This window comes from Lacerta agilis, chromosome 2 (genome assembly GCF_009819535.1).
Source record: "Lacerta agilis isolate rLacAgi1 chromosome 2, rLacAgi1.pri, whole genome shotgun sequence".
NCBI classification, from domain to species: Eukaryota; Metazoa; Chordata; class Lepidosauria; order Squamata; family Lacertidae; genus Lacerta; species Lacerta agilis.
Window position 1 is genome coordinate 104,497,714 of NC_046313.1, and position 19,986 is coordinate 104,517,699.

Consider the following 19,986-nt stretch of genomic DNA (forward strand, 5'->3'; position numbering starts at 1 on the left):
GCCCTGAGCAGAGGATATAACCGGCCACGGCCGCTGGACAGGAAAACTCCCGTTACTGACTTCCGGCGGCGACGCCATTGCGGGTGGTCGTGGGCTGCTTCGGCTGCGAGGCGCCCAGTCCATCCCGGGGGTTGGAGCCCCGCTACCGCAAAGCGGGGCTCCGGTGGGGTGCGGGAAGAGCGTCCCGCACACTGGGCTCCCCGGCTGTGCCCGTTGTGGCTCCGAACCCTTCCCTCGCTCCCCCTGTAAAGGGGGAGTGGGGGTGAAGGGACGACGGAGCCGGGCTATAGGGGACATGCCCCAACCGGGATGCAAATGTGGCGACAAATCCCGAGATGAGCGTCTAAGTTCTACCTGTCATTAACGATTTGAAAGAACCCGGTGGTCGTGAGTATTTGACTGACTTTTTTACCTTTGGAACGATCCGGGGGGAAGAGGAAAGGCAGCCTGCCTCCCTCCCTTCGGGAGAAGGAAAGAAAATAACCAGTTTAAGTGACTGCTGCTACAACAATGGATATAATGTGTCTGAAATTTGAAAATTGAGACTGCTGAGATTTCCCTTTGGGGATTAAGTGGGCAGAAAATATCTCCGTTTAAAGTTTTGGTCTTTACGCTCTGGCTTCAGAAAAATGGCGATGGAAAATTTGGACTGATGTGGGAAACAATTGAAACAAAGGGAGGAAGAGACAGGAACTGAAATTTGACACTCACCCCCTCCCCCACCATGCTGGACTTTGTTTGAACTTGTTTTGAACTCTGGATTAACGGAGGAAGAAATGCTTACTGTCTTGAGGCTGGAACTGCTTAATCGGAAATTGAAAGTCTTGAGTGGGATAATAAATAAGAAAAATCCACTTTCCACAGAGGAGGCTTTTCAAAAGTTTTACACAATGGAAGGAAACTTTTGCAAAGAGTTAGAAGGGATGCTTGAAGGATGGTCTGAAATGTCTGGGCGACTCCGGGAAAAGGAACCGTTCTTTGGGGGTGGCAGTCCCGGAACGGTAAAATTTACAATATCCAGACCCCGAGGTGGGAGCTCGGGGGCAAGGGACGAGGAATTAAGATATTTACAAGAAGAAGAAGTATGGTACAAAGAAGCGGAGGAGCCCAGAAAAGAGATGATGTATATCCTGAAGCTCGATGCAAAGTTTGTTGTGAATGCTGCCTGGATCTGTGGACATCTGGGAAAAGAAGATAACTGGAAGATTGGATCCGGCGCAAGACAGAGAAAGACAATGGACAGAGGGGGTGTGGGGTGAAGTACTAAATGTAAAATTTAAATGGCTTGTTATGGTATCTGAAATCGGAGGGTGAAGGTTATTAATTGTAAGTCTATCTTGATTAAGTAAGGAGATATTGAGATTTTATGTTAATAGCAGCATGATAAAGGACAGAAGAAATAAGTTTAGATTTTATAAGAATACTTTGTTAAGATTTAAGCTAGAACATGAAGATTAAGATAATGGTGTTACTTTTATTGGAAGTTAAACTATTTGTTTTGTTTTTTTTAGAGAAAAGTTGTTATGGAAGTAAAATATAGTTTTAAAACCGAAGGTGAAAAGGCAGGGGAAGTCAAATGTCAAGATTCGAAAATAGAAATTTTTTTTTCTTAGGTATATAAACAAGAAGAAGAATCCTGGCAATATATGTATCTGTATTTGTTATGTATTTGTAGGTGTGGGTTAGGGTCTGTGTTGTGCTATGAAAATGCTAATAAATTCTTCATAAAAAAAAAGGAAAACTCCCGTTACTAAGGGATCCCCAGATTATAGATAAAAGGGGATTGAAATAACAGACGGACCTCAGAGGGACAGGTGGGGTGCATTGTAATTTGACCCAGAACACCTGATTAAAAATTCACTTAGTAATGAGGGGAGAGTCTGAAGTGGAGGTTCGTCGCACCCTCCATCTATTGCTCGGCTGCAACTCCCACCAGAAGAGAATGGGAAGAGATAATAGCAAATGTAGTCCAACAAGATAGGAACGTCTACTGGGTCTCTGTTCCAGCATAAGCACTGGATAGCCTGGTTCTACGGATACACTGGTTAACCAATAGGTCACTTGCCTGGAGGTGGAGGAGATTGTCACTAGGATTTCTTTAATTTTAATGCTGCTGAGAAAACATTTCAGTTAAAATGCCTGGTAAACTCTTTCCATGCTATTTAAAATATAGATCATGTAATTTAAATGGGGTGGTCAATTAGAGGCCAAAGGAAGAACAGTAATGGCAAAGTGAGTGTGTCACACAGTAGCATTTGGCTCAGCTGCCAAATATGTTACATTCCCAGCACATCTGGGAACCTCGCTTCTTGGAAAGACCTGCATAGATTGAGCTACCATTCCTGTCATTCTTTTTAAGAACAACAACAACAACAACACACCAAACACTTGCATACTTGCATTATTTTTGAACGTATATATTTCCTCACAAAATCTGCCTTTATCTACACATTTCAACTAAGCACATCCCTTTTTAATATGCATTTTGGTATGTATCTGAGCTGAAACCCGAATATTTAGTGAACTGTGAAAACCAAAGTCTGCCTGTGTTCTGATCCGCATTTTTTTTTCTTCAGGATAGACACATTTAGGTTGGTTCAATGAACAATTCAGACGGAACTAAAGCTTCAAGGATCCTTAATCTTGATATCTTCTTGTGGTGGTTGGGAAATCCTATGAATGTGATGGCGGGAAAGAGGGATGGTGCAGCTGCTCTCTAAGAGAACGAGGCTGTACTCACTTCATTCCCTTCAGTTTCAGTCCCACTCTAGCACCCACTACCTGTTTGTACTGAATGTTTGAAGAGCCTCGCCAGAATGCACAGGCTAGGCCATGCTGCCTAGGGGGTGCATGACTGACATTAGCATAAAGGAGTCCTATAGCCCATCTGTCATGGATGCTTTAGATTTAGATTCCTGCATTACAGGGGGTTGGACTAGATGACCCTTGGACCCCACCCAACTCTGATTCTGTGGTTCTATGCAGGTGGCTCCCTCCTTGGGGATGGAAACCCTAAATGAGGCCATGTCTCCTGCAGATCCCATTCATGCACTCAGTTGCCCAGAGTACCGAATGCCAGAGCGGAATTTACATTTTCATTAATTGCCTATCAAACCATTTGGTGGTTTGTTTGTTTTTTTCCTTCAGTCAGTTTTGTCCCAATGAACAGCTGCGTTGTGAATAGTTGTGTTAAGGATCCAGCCTAGTTGAAACTGTTTCTGAGGCATGATGTTCCCCATTTCAGAGCTTCCATTTTCACTTGCTGCAAGATATTTCCTGTTCTGCCTTTCTAAGTTTGTGTTGCACTGTTCGCATCTTTCTCCAAAGCGGATGAATCAGGACTTTCTGGAGATTTTTCTGTGAAAGGCAAAGGTGGGACAGAGGGAAAGAACTGGTCAGCAGAAGGTCAAACAACTATCCATGCAGGAGATTGCTCAGTCTCCTGACTTTGTTTCTAAGTAAAAGCAGAATCCCCCTCCCCACATTTTTATGGTACCCTTCATGCCCCACTGAATATGGGGTCTTAAGCTGCTTCAGGAGCAAAGCTCTCTGAGGTAGCTGAGGGAAGCAGGTGTTCCTTTCCCCCCTTACTTTCCCGCCCCCCAAAAAACCATTGCCGCTACTCCTACAATGACGATTACAAGGTTTCCTTTTCCACAACATGCAGCCATCATGTCTCCTGTACCAGAATGTGTGGGAACTGATGAAGCCTTAAAAAAAAAAAAGCAGAAGATGGGGAACCTGTGGCCCTCCAGATGTTGTTGGCCTGTGGTCCCTGACTAGTAGCCACTAAAGATTGACAGATCTGTCAATCTTGGTTCTCCCAGTTTCTTATTTCTTCATTCTTAAATTCGGTTCCTCACATTCCTGCAGCCGCTGGCAATTTAGAGGGAAAAGGACTCGTAAAAATGTGTGGAAGATAATTTATCTATTTGTTTTGTTTCGTTGGGTTGTTTAATGTTCTTGCTGTTCTAATATGTTTCATTAAGGCCAGTTGCCATTGGCGCCTGGTGTGCTGAGGCACCTCTTTCTTAAGGTAAAGGTAAAGGGACCCCTGACCAGTAGGTCCAGTAACGGACGACTCTGGGGTTGTGGCACTCATCTCGCTTTACTGGCCAAGGGAGCCGATGTACAACTTCCGGGTCATGTGGCCAGCATGACTAAGCTGCTTCTGGTGAACCAGAGCAGCGCATGGAAACGTCATTTACCTTCCCACCAGAGCGGTACCTATTTATCTACTTGCACTTTGTGCTTTCGAACTGCTAGGTGGGCAGGAGCTGGGACTGAGCAACGGGAGCTCACCCTGTCAAGGGGATTCGAACCACCTACCTTCTGATCTGCAAGCCCTAGGCTCTGTGGTTTAACCCACAGCGCCACCTGCATCTTTCTTAGAGAGGGACATATTTGGGCCTTGTTCTAGAACATTCTGGGCTCACAGAAGATAGCGCTGGTTCCAGGTTTCGGAGGACCCTTGAACAAAGCACACGTCATGAGGCCCCTTCTCTTACCGAGTGAACCTCCCACTCCAGCATTATCACCGGCTGGTATTATTCACCTTTCTCCTCATTGCTACCACCGGCTTGTTCTCCAGATGGAGAGGAAAGCAGACAGGGGCATCCACCCCTTGTCTGAGCCAGGGTGACAGGGAGGTGTACAAGCAGGTTGCAACGGTGAAGAAAAGAAGCAGGTGGGGAGGGAACCTGTCCGTTGTCCCTCTCCTGGGGTGTGGGCCCAGAACATATGCCCCACAGTGCCACCTCTTTGTGCAGCCCTCACAGAAGTATTGCCTGCTTTCAGTGATATCCCTTCTCCTTATTTCTCACTAGTGGTTGCAGTAGGAGCATGGTTCTGATCACGCCAAGGCCACGGGTCTCATCCCCTCACGAGCCACCTGCCTGTTCCTGTATTGCAGGGGCTTGCGCTAAATGATCCTTGGGGTTTGTTCCAACTCTACAATTCTCTGATTCTGTTCTGTGATTCCAATCCAGAGCTGGGTACTGCATATGGTTCCTTTCCTAAAAGGGCACTGACCGCACCTGTTTGTGTGGCCTTAGAGTGCAAGGAGCTCAGGAAATCGCATCGTGGGCTAGGCGACATCCGTTTGAGCTGGGCTGCCACATCTGTGCCAATGTGGAAGAACTTCTGCTCTGTGGCGTTGTAGACAGGCCACTGTGCCTCATCTCCCATGGACCCAGTGGGATTCCTGTAGAGGAAGCAAAGAAATCAGAGCCATATCGCAGCCTCCAAACCCTGCTCCCAGTGCTGCCGGGAGAGCTGTGCCAGAAATAAAAGTTGACCCATAGCCGACATCAGAAGTGGGCAGCTGTGCAAGGATTCCAGTTGCTGACAGCAGTCCTGTATATGGGCAACAGATTCTCACTAGGAAAAATGGCTGTGTTTCTCAAAATGGTGCCCTCCAACCCAGGATCACACATAGAAGCTTACTCACAGGTGCAGTCAGGCATTGTCCATGATAACTACATCAGAGGTGGAGAACGCCTTTCAGAGCAGAGGTCACATTACCTCATACATAACCTTTCGGGAGCCAGTGTTGGGTGAGGGCAGAGGCAAAAGTGAGCCAGTCAATGGATGTGACTCTTGCCTTGTACAATAGGCTACATTCCAGCCATGAAAACATTGATCTCCCCATCGAGGCACGGAAGAGATATTATCACACTTCAAGGACACATTCCAGCCTGGAAAAAGCCCTAAAGGATGGCACAGAACCCAGCAAGTGAGAGGTGTGGCCTGGGGAGGAAAACTCCCAATGACTGGACAGAGAGAGTCCTACCCGTCCTCCACAAAATGGAAGCCTTTCAGCAAAGGAAAGATGCTGGGAAGTGGACCACCCACAACATTCAAGCTGAACCACATTCACAACCTGCACAAAGGTGATGATGATGATGATGATGATGATAATAATAATAATAATAATAATAATAATAATAATAATAATAATAATAATTTATTTGTACCCCGCCCATCTGGCTGGGTCTCGCCAGCCACTCTGGGCGGCTTCCAACAAATATTAAAATACATTAAAACATCACAGATTAAAAACTTCCCTAAATAGGGCTGCCTTCAGGTATTATCTAAATATCAGGTAGTTGTTTATCTCTTTGACCTCTGATGGGAGGGCGTTCCACAGGGCGGGCACCACTACCAAGAAGGCCCTCTGCCTGGTTCCCTGTAGCTTTGCTTCTCACAGTGAGGGAACCGCCAGAAGGCCCTTGGCGCTGGATCTCAGTGTCCGGGCTGAATGATGGGGGTGGAGACGCTCCTTCAGGTATACAGGACCGAGGCCGTTTAGGCCTTTAAAGGTCAGCACCAACACTTTGAATTGTGCTCGGAAACGTACTGGGAGCCAATGTAGGTCTTTCAAGACCGGTGTTATGTTGTCCCGACGGCCACTCCCAGTCACCAGTCTAGCTGCTGCATTCTGGATTAATTGCAGTTTCCGGGTCACCTTCAAAGGTAGTCCCACGTAGAGCGCATTGCAGTAGTCCAAGCAGGAGATAACCAGAGCATGCACCACTCTGGCAAGACAGTCTGCGAGCAGGTAGGGCCTCAGCCTGCGTACCAGATGGAGCTGATAGACAGCCACCCTGGACACAGAATTAACCTGCACCTCCATGGACAGCTGTGCATCCAAAATGACTCCCAGGCTGCGCACCTGGTCCCTCAGGGGCACAGCTACCCCATTCAGGACCAGGGAGTCCTCCACACCCACCCACCCACCCCCTGTCCCCCCAAAACAGTACTTCTGTCTTGTCAGGATTCAACCTCAATCTGTTAGCCGCTATCCATCCTCCAACCGCCTCCAGGCACTCACACAGGACATTCACCGCCTTCACTGGTTCTGATTTGAAAGAGAGGTAGAGCTGGGTATCATCCGCATACTGATGAGCACAATGACACAGATGAGTCAAAAGTGTTTGATTAATGCCTTACCCGCTTCTGGCAAATTCTGCCCAGTATCGCATCACTCGCCGGCTCAATTCGGCTTCGGCGGCCTTCACCTCCGAACGGTTTGTTTGCAACACTAATTCCACGCTTCCAAACAAGTAAGGTACCTCAGCTCCATGGGGTGTCCCCGCCCATTCAGGCCAAATAGAGCCAGGACTGCGGTGGTCAAAGGAGTAAACATAAACTGGGTTCTTATCTTTCCCCACCTTCTCAGCAAACTCAAGCAGTGGGCACACAAAGTAGTAATCTCCCATATAATGAGTCATGGCCAAACGATATTGTTCCGGCCCATGGCTACCTTCAGTGTACTTCTGTAACACATCCTGGTCAATACCTTCTTTGGCTCCTGCTTTGAAAGTTCCATTGACTGCTTTAAGGGCCTGCTCCTGGGTCAGTATTCCATCCTTCAATGTTATGTTAGGATACATAAAAAATACCATAGTTGACCCTTCATCAGCAGTGACACCAATGAGAATGGGTTTGCCGTGAACAAGACCAATCTCCAGCCGCTTTGGGGGATCATCTGGGAGGAACTCCCCATCCGTTGTCAATGAGAAGAAAGCTTGCAAGGCAGCAAACACTTTGCTGTTCATTTCCTTCCCCTGTAGGCAGCTTACCATAACACTGTGGTTAGCTTTAGGGCACCCCATGAGGCTACTCACTATCACTGAATCTCTTATGGCATTTTCAGGATTCTTCCAACCCCAGGGAGCATTGGGAACTCCACTCTGAAGCACAGCACGGGCAAAAAGGGGTTGGCTGGCCGGTGACAGCAGGTGGAAACCAACTGCGGCTCCTCCAGCACTTTCGCCAAAGAGAGTTATCCGGGCCGCATCACCGCCAAACACAGCTGCGTTCTCACTCACCCACTTCAGAGCCAGATGTTGGTCCCACAAGCCAACGTTTCCTGGGGCATCTGGCGGCAGGTACAGGAAACCCAGACCGCCCAGGCGGTAATTCATGGAGGCCACAATGACATTCTCTGTAGCTGCTAACAAGGCCCCATTGTACATATCCAAAGAGGCTGTGCCAATGGTAAAACCCCCACCGTAGATCCAAAGGAGGATGGGCACTGGTGTGACTGGCCATGGGTGGGGCACCCAGATGTTGAGGAAGAGGCAGTCCTCTGAAAGTGGTGTGTTAGCACTAAATAGCTCTGCAAATGGCATTTGTTCGATGTTTAACTGAGGGCAAGAGTTGCCAAAGCTGGTGGTCTCCAATACCTGGCTCCATGGCTGATGTGGAACCGGCTTCTGGAAACGCAGTTTTCCTATGGGGGGCTCAGCATAGGGGATGCCCAGGTAGGCGGTCACAGAGCCAGAGCCAGCCGGGAGTCTTTTGCCTTTAATGGGACCGCTGCTGGTGACCACCACAGTATCATCATCAGAGGCAAAGCTGGAAGCCAGGAGGAAGAGCAGGAGACAGAAGGAGGAGGCTGAAGTCCGAAAATGAAGCATAGCAGCTGCAGCTGAACGATTCAGAAATAGGGGTGGGGTGGGAAACATTAGAATATGGGACATTAGAATAATGCAACCAAGGTTGAATACAAGAAGAAACCCAAATGGAAGGGTCAGTATCAAACAAATCTGTTTTTTGTATGTCCCTGCCTACAAAACAACATATACCACAATTAAAACTCTTTAAGGTGCCAGGGGACACTGTCCAGTTTTTCCTGATATTTTGATGGTTTCTAGTCCCTGTGCCATCCTAAGCATATACTGTATAGTTATTAATTCCTATTTTATTTAACAGAAGTTTTGGTTCCTCTAAATTATGAATGCAGCAGGTAACTGGGTACATCACATCTCTCGATCATGCACATCTGTCCTAACAGCTACACCTTAAATGGAGACATTAAGAAGTAGAAGAGAAGAAGAAGAGTTTGGATTTGATATCCCGCTTTTCACTACCCGAAGGAGTCTCAAAGCGGCTAACATTCTCCTTTCCCTTCCTCCCCCACAACAAACACTCTGTGAGGTGAGTGGGGCGGAGAGACTTCAAAGAAGTGTGACTAGCCCAAGGTCACCCAGCAGCTGCATGTGGAGGAGTGGAGACACGAACCCGGTTCCCCAGATTACGAGTCTACCATTCTTAACCACTACACCACATTGGCTCTTCACCTTGCTCAAATCTCCTGGGGCATGAACACCTGGATACTCAAAGCATCTCCAAACTGTGCTTCAGCTATTCCACGAATGAGGTTTCTCCAGATCTATTGTTGTACAGCTTGGCAGAAGGGGTTATCATTGAAATTGCCAAAGACAAACCCAACCCCAAAAAAGGTAAAAACAGCAACAACATTGACACTGCTAGAACACAAGTTTCTGATCTCCAGAGAACATTTCCCCATTCTCATCCATTTTAAGAGACACTCTGATTTGTGATCTAGAGTTGTTGTGATTTCAACTTTGGGTAATGTTCTGAGTTATCCCCCATGGCCAGCTCACATCACATTTCTGTTCCTTATAGACTCACCCTGATGGGTTTTCCTGCTCCTCAGTATCCCCTGCAGATCACTCTGAAGAGGAAAGTTAGGTACTGCTGAGGATCCAGACTCTCGTATGAAAAACTCCTGGGCAGAAAGCATCTGCCCATCTGTACGTAAGCAAAAGTCAATGACCGACTGGCTTTGCTCACCCAGTGGGAGGAGGCTACACCTTGGCAGGATCCAAATGTAGGCCAGGGGTCAGAGAGACTTTGCTTTTACATAAATTGAGAGAAGGTTCAGGGGACAAGACAAAGGGCTGCCTCCAAAATAAGGCATAAAGGACAAGACTATGATAGGACCATTGATTTCCATGTGTCTACTCTGAATAGAACTTAAAAGGATTCAGCCCAAAGGTATTACAATCCTTCTGTCCTTTGGCCATGGAGCAATACAAGTGTCCACAAGTACAGGGAAAGAGCTACCTGGAACTCCAGTTTGGATTTTTGAGAAGCAGCTTTCCAACAGTATACACCCATTCCTAAGGCATGTGCAGGCAGTGAGATGTATTCAACCAACAACTAGTGGATCAGCAAGAGGTTAAGAAAATAGGGATTAATACACAAATAGATTCTAATCTAGAATGTTCCGGCTTGGGGGTTGGCTTGGGGGTGGGGTTCAGCTGCATTTAAGCAGCCGCGGGGGACACAGGTGGCACTGTGGTCTAAACGACTGAGCCTAGGGCTTGCCGATCAGAAGGTTGGCAGTTAGAATCCCCGCGACAGGGTGAGCTCCCATTGTTCGGTCCCAGCTCCTGCCCACCAAGCAGTTCGAAAGCACGTCAAAGTGCAAGTAGATAAATAGGTACCGCTCCGGCAGGAAGGTAAACGGCGTTTCCGTTCACTGCTCTGGTTCGCCAGAAGCGGCCTAGTCATGCTAGCCACATGACTCGGAAGCTGTCTGCGGACAAACGTGGGCTCCCTTTACCCATAGAACGAGATGAGCGCTGCAACCCCAGAGTCATCCGTGACTGGACTTAATGGTCAGGGGTACCTTTACATTTACTTTTAAGCGGCCGTGGCAGCACCGGGGTCCCATTCGGCTTCCTGTTTTCAACGGATCACCAGCCCGCCCACCCTTTAGGTCATTTCTTTGCTTTTGACATTGCTATGGACTTTCGTTGGTTGCCTTGGTTGCCCAGGGGGCCCGGTAGGAATTTTATCCATTTGGCAAATTGGCACCAGCCTCACAACTTTTCAGGTATTGGTGGTTAGGCATTGGAATATGTGTGGTGTGTTGGAGGGCAGGTTGTGGCCATCACCTACCTCCCCCTTGTTTGGGTAGTCCGTTAAAGGAATCTGACAGTCGTGGATCCTGTCCGATGCCCTGCTAGTGGCTAGGGGCATGGCACGACCCCCGATGACATCTGGGGAAGCTTCCAGTTGTATTTGCATCAACAAGCTCCTCCCACTAGCTGTTAACCCTTGAATGACACCCCCCACCCCGCTGAGCAGGATGGGGTCGTGTATAGATTGTTTGATCCAATGCCTAAGCCAATACATGCTGTAACCAATAAAGTTGTGGCCTTATTTAGCCCATTAACCTGAAATACATGTGTCCTTGTGTCTTATTTATCTCTACGCAGGTGGCGGGTCCTCAACTCACAACCAGCACAAACAGGACAGCTCTGTTTGCTGACCTTGGGGTTCTTTCAGCAAAGAAGCTGCAGTCCATTCACCTTCCAGGCCTTGGCTTTGAACACATTCTGTGTTTTCTAGGAAAATGTGAGTTGCTGTTTGGTTTTTTTAGGTTCTCTCCCTGGTACACCCCAGTTCTTTCGCACATCTGCCTCAAGGATAGGGAAACCAGCCAGGCTGGACCCAATTCTAAATCACCTGGCATCAGACATCATGGTGGTGGATGTGAAGTGTTTTCCTTTGCCTGCAACCACAGGCGTGCCCAACAGCCACATGTCTTCTATGCAGACTCCCAATATTAAGCCCAAAGGATTTCAGGATCTTTTTGCTAGAGTTCTGGCGTGAATATGTGTTAACCTTTTCCCCGCAAGAAAACTCATACACAAGAGGAGCAAAGAAAGACTGGTTTATTACATGAAATGAAAGTTTCAGGATATATGGGTGCCGCTTCAGACAGCAAAATTACCCTATAGGCAGGCAGGAACTCTTGCCACACCAACAATTCACAAAAGTCTACAGAAAGTGGGTGTGACAATATTGCCACAGAACTCACACTGAAAGTAAAGTAAGAAAGGGAGGGAAGGGGGAATCTGTGTCCTGAAGTGAAGCACGTTTTGGTTCCTTGAGGGTGTAGAGATTATTACTGGAGTTTGGAGAGCTAGCTAACCATTGAAAATCGAGTGGGTTTGTACTCATTTTAGCCAACGCATCCTAAAGGAGAGGAAAGGGGTTGAGCAATTTCTTATAACACTGACATGGATTTGTTCTATCATCTCTTTCCCACAACTTCCTGTCTATTTCCTATGTCATTTACTTTGTTCCGTTGGTTGGTGAAAGAATATAACCCTAGTGAGAAATGGCTAAACTGGTGGTCTTTGTTTCCTGAAGCCTGAAGGTTATCTTACTGTGAGAGGGGCATGGCATTGTGGTGTGTATTGTGATTATTATTTGGGGGGAACAGGTGGAAGAATGAAGCTGTTAGCTTTGAACTACAGGAATCAAACTATCACTCATCAGGACCAAAGCCAAAGTAACTTAAACTTTGCTAATATCAAAAGGAAATATATATGAGATGTTTCAGGAATCCACATCTGCCGAAGAGCTCGAAACCCACTTCTCAAAATGGCAGAACAGTTACTTTGCTAGAAGTTTGAAATTTTGCAGACGCATAAAAGGTGTGTTTTCAATTGGTTGTGGGCGTGTTAAGGTCACAGGAAGCAGTGGGCCTTTATCAGCATGGAAGTCCCGAGAATATCTTGTCAGGTTTTCTTCTAGGACACTTGGTAATAATGCTTTATTCTTGAGGGACACAAAGTCAAGCAACACCTGTTGAAAAGATGAGTGTGGTTTGGTCAGATTGCAATATAGGCATGAATGAGAGAAATACGTTTAGCAAAAAAAAAAATGTGTGTGTTAGGCAAAACTGTAGACAAAAAAAGTGTATTCGAATAAATTAGCACTATAATGCTGATGAATTTTCATGAGGATATATATCTCAAATTGATGTGTAAATGTAAGGTAAAGGCAAAGGTAAAGGACCCCTGGATGGTTAAGTCCTGCAGAATCAGACTATGGGGTGTGGCCAAGGGAACCGGCATTTGTCCGCAGACGGCTTTTTTTGGATCCTGTGGCCAGCAGGACTAAACCACTTCTGGCGCAACAGGACACCGTGACAGAAAGCAGAGCACACAGAAACGCCGTTTACCTTCCCGTCGCAGCAGTACCTATTTATCTACTTGCACTGGTGTGCTTTCGAACTACTAGATTGGCAGGAGCTGGGACAGAACAACAAGAGCTCACTCCATCGTGGGGATTCAAACTGCCAACCTTCTGATCGGCAAGCCCAAGAGGCTTGTTGGTTTAGACCACAGTACCACCCACATCTCAGCATGTGGAAATGTGGACAGCTGAAGAAGAGGGTAACTGGAGAAAGCACTTGTCTACTTCAGCTCCCTTTGGGCTGCAGCACAAAGCCTTCCTGATGTGGGGAAATGGACAGATGTTCATGTTCGCATTTAAAACATGGATCCAGGCACAGGTTGCAGAAGGAAGCCATTTTAGCTGTGGGCCATACAAACCATTAAGCCAGATGACAGAGAGGGGAGAAAATGTCCTCCTCTCAACTGCTCGGTGTGGTCTACCCATTCATTCTCTGTTCATTCATTCATCTTTCTATACTCCCCAGCCCCAACATTTCCTCTGTAGTCCTAATGACCTTTCATGGAGATTCCCTCTATTGGGTTGTGGGTTCCTTTTTCCCGTCCTCTTCCTTGTGTGAAGCAGCAGAATCCTCTTTCAATTTGTCTGTAGAAGAAGGGGAAGCAGAAAGAAAGAAAGCTGGGGGAAAGTTTGAATCTGGAAATGAAATGTTGAAGACTCTGGAACAGGGGTCACCGACCTATTTAGGCATATATCCAAGTCTGGATTTTTGAGCGAGTGCCATGGCCACTACAACAGCTCTGGTTTCTTCTCATAGAAATGAGAGAGGAAGTGGGAAAGAGTCTCAATCTTCCAACTTCCTCCTTCAGTTCTTGGCTTTTCACAGGACAAAAGGTAACCTCATTTACCATCTTATGGCCAAAGGATGCAGGGGTAGAGATTACACCCATGGGTACCCATGTCATTGCACCCCTGTTCTAGAAGCCTGAAGACAGTAGCATCTCCTTTCAGGAGGAGGAGGAGGAAGAGTTTGGATTTGATATCCCGCTTTATCACTACCCGAAGGAGTCTCAAAGCGGCTAACATTCTCCTTTCCCTTCCTCCCCCACAACAAACACTCTGTGAGGTGAGTGGGGCTGAGAGACTTCAAAGAAGTGTGACTAGCCCAAGGTCACCCAGCAGCTGCATGTGGAGGAGCAGGGACATGAACCCAGTTCACCAGATTACAAGTACACTGCTCTTAATCACTACACCACACTGGCTCTCAATAGGTGATGTCAGTTACAGTACAGTCATTAGAAGCATTTGTCTTATGAGGTCTTAGCCCCCACCGCAGTCCACACACACCCATACTGCAAGGCAAAGAACAGAGCTCACTTGTCAGTGCATTGAAGAAAGTGCAGTGTTGCACAGGTGACTTGTCCACAACCTGAGTTGGCTCAGTGCTTAGGTAGAAGAAGTTCTGCTGTGTGCCATTATAGAGCGGCCACTCTACCTCACTGGCAGCTGACCCCATTGGCTTCCTGCAGAGGATGTAAAACAAATATATAGCTCTAAACACCAATATACTGCTCTCCATCTTCCATCCAGGCAAAAGGCATTATCAGAGTTTGGGGGATATATCCCAGACAGGCAAAAAACACTTGAGGAGCAAAACAGAGCCAGTGAGAGCTGGAGAATTCTGAAGGCCAGATATTCACAGGAACACATTTGGACCTCATCAGATTTGCAGATGACACCAAACTGGGAGGGTTAGCTAATGCCACGGAAGACATGATCAGAATTCAAAATGGCCTTGACAGATTGGAGAACTGGGCCCAAGCTAACAAAATGAATTTCAACAGGGACAAATGTAAGGTTCTGCACTTAGGCAGGAAGAACCAGATGAGCAAATATAAGATGGGGACACTTGGCTTAGTAGCAGTGCATGTGAAAAGGATCTATGGGTCTTAGTCAACTGCAAGCTTAACATGAGTCAACAGCAGCACACAAAGAAACGCTAATGCTATTCTAGGCTACATAAACAGAAGTATAGCGTCCCGTTCAAGGGGTGCTGTTATATGCTGTTAACCGCTCATTGGCTTGATGCTTAATACAATATATGAATATGTAACCTTTGAAGGACACCTGTGATTGATGTCCAGACTTTTGGAGGTGACTCACTGGACCTTTATTGCTCAGCAATAAAATGTTTACTCTCTAATTCTCTTTTAATCCTGCATTTGGCTATTATTTGAAGAAATAAGGTTCCAGCCGTACAACACTATGATTCTATGATCTCATTTACACTTCCGAAACCTGGTGATCTCCAAATGTTCTCAGTTACAACTCCCACCAGCTCCATGTTCAATAGGCATAGTAGGAATGGCAGTCAAAAACATATTGGAGGGTATCAGGTTGGGGAAGGTAGCTTTGAGGGTTGAAAGGGCTTGCCTTCTGTATAAAGGTGAAGGGCAAGAGAGGAAAAGGTAATGCCTTACCCACTTCTGGAAAACTCTGCCCAGTATCGCATCACCCTGCGGCTCAGATCAGCCTCAGCTTCTGTGTAAGTTTGGTTGACGTCCAACACTTTCTCAAGGGTTCCAAACAAGTAAGGCAGCTCAGCACCATGGGGTGCCCCAATCCACTCAGGCCAAACAGAGCCTGAGGTGTGGTGCTTGAAGTAGTAAGTGTACACAGGGCTTCCAGCTTCTGCCAGCTTCTTAGCGAATTCATCCATTGGGCACGCAAAGAAGTAATCGCCAAAGGACTGTGACAAGGCCCTGTGGTACCCAGCTGGATCCTGGCCTTCCTTGCTGTACTCCAGTGCCACAGCCTGGACAACTTCTTCTGTCGCATTTCGTATTCCCATCCGTATCCCTTTCATAAGTATGTCCTGAGTGAACTGGTGGCGCTCGATGCCAGGAAAACTAAACGGCAGAAAGGTGGAGCCTTCGTCGGAGGTAAAACCAATGAGAATTGGCTTGATCTTGATGTGCCCAGGCTCCAGAAGCTTCTGAGGGTCATCAGGCAGGAAATCTCCATCTGTTGTTGGTATCACAGGAAGATCGATAAGATACTTGCTTTTCTCAAGGAAGAGCATTTCCTGTGGAGAGAATTCTGTGGCATCTTTCGCCTGTAGGCAGCTCATCACAGCGCTGTCGTCGCCAGCAGCACAGCCCAGCAGCCGGGCGATAGCGAGGGATTGTTGCTTGGCTTCCTCAGGACTCATCCAAGCCCAGATGGCATTGGGAGATCCACTCTGAATCACAGCTTGGGCAAAAAGGGGCTGGCTGCCTGGTGAAAGGAGGTGGAAACCCACCGATGCTGCACCAGCGCTGTGGCCAAATATGGTCACCCGAGTCGGATCTCCTCCAAAGGCGGCGGCATTCTCATTGACCCATCTCAAAGCCAGCTGTTGGTCTAGCAAGCCCAAATTTCCTGGAGCTGCTGGTGGCATGGAGAGGAAGCCTAGCATCCCCAGGCGATAATTCATGCTAACAACTATGACTCTCTCGGTAGAGGCTAAGGATGCCCCTTTGTACACGTCCAGGGAAGATGTCCCAGCGAAAAATCCCCCTCCGTGAATGAAAACAAGGACAGGGGCTGGTGCAGAGGGGCGCGGGTGGGGAACCCAGGTGTTGAGAAAGAGGCAGTCTTCTGACAGTGGCGTATTGGGTGCCCATATAGCTGCATCAAGGATGCCAGAAATAACAGGCTGGGGGCAAGAGTTGCCATAGCTGGTGGCTTCCAAGACTTGGCTCCATGGCTGATGTGGAAGGGGCTTCTGGAAACGCAATTTCCCCACAGGGGGCTCGGCATAGGGGATGCCCAGGTAAGCCGTCACAGAGCCGGAGCCAGCTGGAACATGCTTGCCCTTGATGGGGCCACTTTTGGTGACCACCATGGTGTCATCGCCAGGGGCAGAACCAGAAGCAGGTGAAAAAAGGAGGAGAATGAGGATGTAGGGGAGTGAAGAGAGGATACCAGGCATTGCAGCAGCTAGAAGGGGATTTAAAAAGTTACATTCAATAAAAAGCAGGTCATTTCTCTCTCAATGATCCGCTGCTCTGGCCTGCTCACATCAAGCCCTGCTCTGCGGTTCTTCCCTAAAGTCCCACAAGGGAAACACAGATCATGGACCTTGAATGCCTTCTGCAAACAAGCCATGAGGTCCCTCACTTAGCAACCTGAGTTGACTCAGCGCTGGGCTCCGTTTACCGGTACTGTACATTGTTAGAAAGGTGGAAAATCAAACGAATTTAACACATTTTCTCCAGGTTTATGTGTTCCAAAGCTCAGCTATTCATGAGGTTTGGGAGACTAGTTACTCTAGCCATTTCCTGCCCTATAGTCCATTTTTTCTGTCTAGGAATCAAATTTAACCACTCATTTCTACAATACAATACAATCTTTATTGCGGTCATAGACCAGCATTTAAAATCTGAAAATGCTTTAGAAAGCTAAAAGGTATTAAAACACAAGGTGATTATACAGGCCTATAAAAATTAAAGAAGCTAAAAGTATCCAAAAGAAGGGTCAGGAACACTGGGTGGGCGTAGAAGAGCACAAATGGTTGATATAGTGAAGTCTTTAACTATCATTTACAGAGCACTCTGGTGTGTTCATTATAACTGATTTGTGGCACGGGTCATCCTTCTATAAATCTCGAGCGCTGCTGTGCAGAACCTAGCAACCTAGCAACACTATACATTGCAGCAGGATCCAACTTGCATTTTCCCAGCTTTTGCTTGTGGTCTTCATTCCATTCCCAAATAGAAGGGCTGCTACCCTCAAACCAGCACAGAGTTCAGTACTCTGGAGATGTCAAGGGCTGAACATAGGATCTTCTGCACACTCGTTTCTACATTCTTTATGTATGTCTATGTACCTGTTTCCCCCCTAAATTGCAGCAGAGATGCAAACATGCTTGGAAGTGCATCAGGTGGCGGTGATTAATTTAATGCTTTCACTGCAGATCAAAAGACCATTGAATATTGCAAGGTTTCCAGTGGCGGAGCTTCATGCTCCGGCACCGGGCGCGGGAAGCAGGCAGGGGTGGGGCACACAGCGTGGAGGGCAGCCAAGATGGAACCCTACCGGGATCATGCTGCCCGGGGCGCCCCGCCCCCTATGCCCCGCCCTTCCTACGCCAGTGAAGGTTTCAACTCCCCTTTTGGAAATGTCCTTTGGATTCCATAACTCTTAATATAACTTGTTTAAGTTGATACAAGCTCCACCAAATGCAGTGAAACTTATCCCTGAGTAAGCATGCACAGGGATTGCCTTGTACATCTATCCACAAGTTTGAGTTCTGACTCGGTGTGTTCCCTTGATGCAGTTGCTGTTTTGCTTTCTGTAGGGTTCCCAATGTTTCTTAAAGCAACAGTTCTTTTTCCAGAACAAGGCTCTTCCCAGAAACAGAGGCTGATGGTGGGTAGGTAATAGAGAGCCTTCATTAACATTTTTCGTCCAGGACTTATGGTATGTCACGGGAACATACTAGGCTGTCTGATGGTAAAATGCCCCTGGAAACTCAGCTGTACTTACTTTTGACTAAACTTACATAGTTGAAAGCTGTACCTGGGCATAAGCCACATTAATTCAATAGGACTTACTCCTGACTAGACATGGTTAGGACTGCAGCCTTTGCCATATCACAGGGATGTTGCTGGGACCCATTTCTTAGGAATGGAGGAGAAATTCTATCTATCCAGTATGCATTTAAAGTTGAAACACGGCTATTCTTTGAAATTTGCACTTGTCTGAATTTTGTGGTAGTTATCTAACTCAACGATGCTTACATAAATGGATGTATTAGTGGAAAGTGGAAGGAAGAGTGAGGATCTTAGTGAAAATAGCATTAAAAAATGCATTATATTAGGCAAATTGTTTTCCCCAAAAAATGTTAATCAGTCAAAACTGCTTATAAAAATATATATATATTATGAGAAATTCCTACTAAAGAAGAAGAAGAAGAAGAGTTTGGATTTGATATCCCGCTTTTCACTACCCGAAGGAGTCTCAAAGCGGCTAACATTCTCCTTTCCCTTCCTCCCCCACAACAAACACTCTGTGAGGTGAGTGGGGCTGAGAGACTTCAAAGAAGTGTGACTAGCCCAAGGTCACCCAGCAGCTGCATGTGGAGGAGTGGAGACGCGAACCCGGTTCCCCAGATAACGAGTCTACCGCTCTTAACCACTACACCACACTGGCTCTCAGGTAAAGGGACCCCTGACCATCAGGTCCAGTCATGTCCGACTCTGGGGTTGCGGCACTCATCTCACTCTATAGGCCAAGGGAGCCGGCGTTTGTCCGCAGACAGCTTCCAGGTCATGTGGCCAGCATAACAAAGCCGCTTCTGGAGAACCAGAGCAGCGCACAGAAACGCCATTTTCCTTCCCGCTGGAGCGGTCCCTATTTATCTACTTGCATTCTGACGTGCTTTCGAACTGCTAGGTGGGCAGGAGCTGGGACCGAGCAACGGGAGCTCACCCCATGGCAGGGATTCAAACCGCCGACCTTCTGATCAGCAAGCCCTAGACTCTGCGGTTTAACCCACAGCGCCACCTGGGTCCCATAATTCCTACTATACTGCTACTTAATTTCTGTGGCAATGTCTTTATAAATGCAAATGGGTGCAAAATGTGGAGCACCGAATTTATGGTTGGAAAAATGAGAACCAGAGAGAAACTGATATGGACAGACTCACCATCCCTGTTCAGAAGTAAGATCCTCTGGGATTGGTGACACTTACTTCCTAGTAAGTGCGATTTGGAGTGCAACCTAAATCACCCACCTGAAGCAAAATAATTCAGGAGCAAGTCACTAGACCTTTGGAAAACCTGCAAAGAGGGGAGGGCTTCTGGGTCCTAAATGACAGAATGGGCATCACAGCCCGCTTTCCCCTTTCTCACACCCACACCCCAAAGGCTTGGGTTAAAGCTATGTGTAGCTGTTGTAGTTCAGAGAAACAGCAGTCCAAGGATAAGATCAGCCAGGGTTGCCTTAAATACAGGAATTGCATAGATTCCTGCAACAGACTTGAACAGTCAACCACTGACATTGTTTCAGAATTAGATGCATGCAAGCCTAGGAAGTCTAAATCCAAATCAATTCTTCAAAAGCAAATGGATTTTCCTAATTGTAAGGACTCACCTCCCGTCTCCTTAATGAGTTGTTTTCCACTCCTGATCCCAGCTCAGGCCAAAGGGGGAAACAAAATGCAGAAGTGACCAGTGTGATCCCTGCAATTTTGTT

At 47.1% G+C, this 19,986-nt stretch overlaps 2 protein-coding genes across 3 annotated transcripts; both read right to left on the reverse strand.

Annotated features, from left to right (window-relative positions):
- Positions 1-3,141: 3,141 nt before the first annotated feature.
- LOC117042079 (cholinesterase-like) lies at positions 3,142-9,545 on the reverse strand. Its single transcript, XM_033141541.1, has 4 exons — positions 9,442-9,545; positions 6,952-8,434; positions 5,037-5,203; positions 3,142-3,357 (listed from the first exon to the last, which is right to left on the reverse strand). The coding sequence occupies exons 2-4, from the start codon at positions 8,421-8,423 to the stop codon at positions 3,290-3,292; spliced, it is 1,707 nt and encodes a 568-aa protein (XP_032997432.1). The 5' UTR covers positions 8,424-8,434; positions 9,442-9,545; the 3' UTR covers positions 3,142-3,289.
- Positions 9,546-11,477: 1,932 nt separating this feature from the next.
- Positions 11,478-19,986, reverse strand: LOC117042080 (cholinesterase-like). Of its 2 annotated transcripts, XM_033141542.1 has the most exons (5): positions 19,885-19,986; positions 15,228-16,728; positions 14,125-14,270; positions 13,304-13,392; positions 11,478-12,414 (listed from the first exon to the last, which is right to left on the reverse strand). In XM_033141542.1, the coding sequence occupies exons 2-4, from the start codon at positions 16,718-16,720 to the stop codon at positions 13,322-13,324; spliced, it is 1,710 nt and encodes a 569-aa protein (XP_032997433.1). In that variant the 5' UTR covers positions 16,721-16,728; positions 19,885-19,986; the 3' UTR covers positions 11,478-12,414; positions 13,304-13,321. The 2 variants fall into 2 exon arrangements, with proteins under 2 accessions (XP_032997433.1, XP_032997434.1); XM_033141543.1 differs by lacking the exon at positions 13,304-13,392.